The 1,722-nt window shown below is 39.5% G+C and overlaps 1 protein-coding gene across 3 annotated transcripts in view; it reads right to left on the reverse strand.

The window, feature by feature from the left end:
* LOC123981341 (protein starmaker-like) overlaps positions 1 to 1,722 on the reverse strand; it is a 5,401-nt gene that overhangs the window by 1,424 nt on the left and 2,255 nt on the right. For all 3 annotated transcript variants that reach the window (XM_046066067.1, XM_046066068.1, XM_046066069.1), the window contains exon 4: positions 1,268 to 1,402. In XM_046066067.1, the coding sequence (XP_045922023.1) occupies positions 1,268 to 1,402 (135 nt within the window). The remainder of the gene's footprint in view (positions 1 to 1,267; positions 1,403 to 1,722) is intronic.

Here is a 1,722-nt window from a genome sequence, read left to right on the forward strand (position 1 = left end):
TCCAGAACTCAGCTGCCAGGCTTTTAACCAGAACAAAGAAATATGACCACATTACTCCTATTTTAGCTTCATTACACTGGCTCCCAGTATGTTTTAGAATTGACTTTAAAATTCTATTGATCACTTTTAAAGCTCTTCATGGCGCCTTGTTATATTTCTGACCTTTTAGTCCCATACGCACCAGCACGTACCTTGAGATCCTCGGGCAGAGGTCTGTTGTCTGTTCCAGAGTCTCGACTGAAAACTAAAGGGGACAGAGCGTTTGCTGTCAGGGCCCCGAGGCTCTGGAACAGCCTGCCCGAGGAAATCAGGTCGGCTGAGTCAGTGAACTCTTTTAAGTCCCTTCTTAAAACATACTTTTATAGGAGAGCCTTTCCTGATCTTATTTGACTTTATTTTATCCCTTTTATTTTATTGTATTTTACTAATTTTATATTAAATTTTCATGCTCTTATCTTTTTTTGTATTATTCTTTACACTTGTTAAAGCACTTTGTAACTTGTTTTTGAAAAGTGCTCTACAAATAAGGATTATTATTATTATTATAAGTGTGTTCACACTGACAAGTATGGTGAAAAGCAGCGCACTACGAGTACCCGGATGGTGCAATCATAACGATCGAAAAGTTGGGTGTGGAACGCCAGATACTTTTCACCCTCAACGCACTGCAAAAACTGAGCTCTCAAAAACACAGGACAAAAGCATTAAAATGGGGGAAATATTACTTCAAATAAGCAAAATCATCTGCCAACAGAACAAGAATATTTCACTTGCTACTTAAGGACAAAAAAACTTGAAACAAGTGAAATTCTCTAACATAAAAGCCACCTGGTAAGAAGAAATATGTTATCAGACAAAAAGCAAGTATATTTTGTCTTCAATTGAGATAATTAATCTTACTAAGATTTTAGTTTTTGCTTGGCTACGTAGCAGAAGTGGATGGACCAACTACCTGTTTGTGAAAATGGTGGCCGAAGAAGCTGCAGCGATTAAGTACGTTAATTTTTATTCATTTTTAATAAAATGTTATTGAGGTTGAGTGAGAAAACAAACCGGCTGATATTTTGGCGGGCGACAATTGCTAATTTTTGCTAAATAGCACTAAATACAATGTACAAAATTTTTACTTTAAATAGTGGCACAAGATTTAACGGCAGGTAACAACATGAAGGGCTCTCCTTCCTCTTCCTCCCCACAGCCCCGCTGCTGGAGGGTCCAGGGGAGAAGGAGGTGGAGGAGGAGGAGCAGCCGGCCTGACGTGAGCTACCTTTGCATTTGTTCCCTCTTTCATCCATAGGTTTGTCCTCACTTCCATGCTTAGGTTTGTCATTTTCAGAGTCGTTACCAAAGGACAAATCTCTCATCTGGGAGCTGTCGTTGTGTTTGTGTCCCTCAGCCATCTCTGCCAGAGACAGAACATGAGGTAAAAAGGCAGAAACAGAGTCTCAGTAGTGTTTCTCAATTTACACTCTTCCATACTGACTTGTTATTATTGAGTGCATAATCTCGGATCTCTGGTACTGCCCTAGAATGGTTTTCATCCTACCTGTCAAATAGGAAGTTTTGCGTGTCTGTAAACAACTATGTCTCTTCGTTCTGTCCAGTTAAATATGGTGTGCCTCAGGGGTCGGTCTTAGGACCCATTTTGTTTTCCTTGTATCTGCTTCCCCTTGGACATATTATCCATAAACATGGCATTTCTTTTCATATTTATGCTGATGA

This window comes from Micropterus dolomieu, linkage group LG13, assembly GCF_021292245.1.
Source record: "Micropterus dolomieu isolate WLL.071019.BEF.003 ecotype Adirondacks linkage group LG13, ASM2129224v1, whole genome shotgun sequence".
Classification (NCBI taxonomy): Eukaryota; Metazoa; Chordata; class Actinopteri; order Centrarchiformes; family Centrarchidae; genus Micropterus; species Micropterus dolomieu.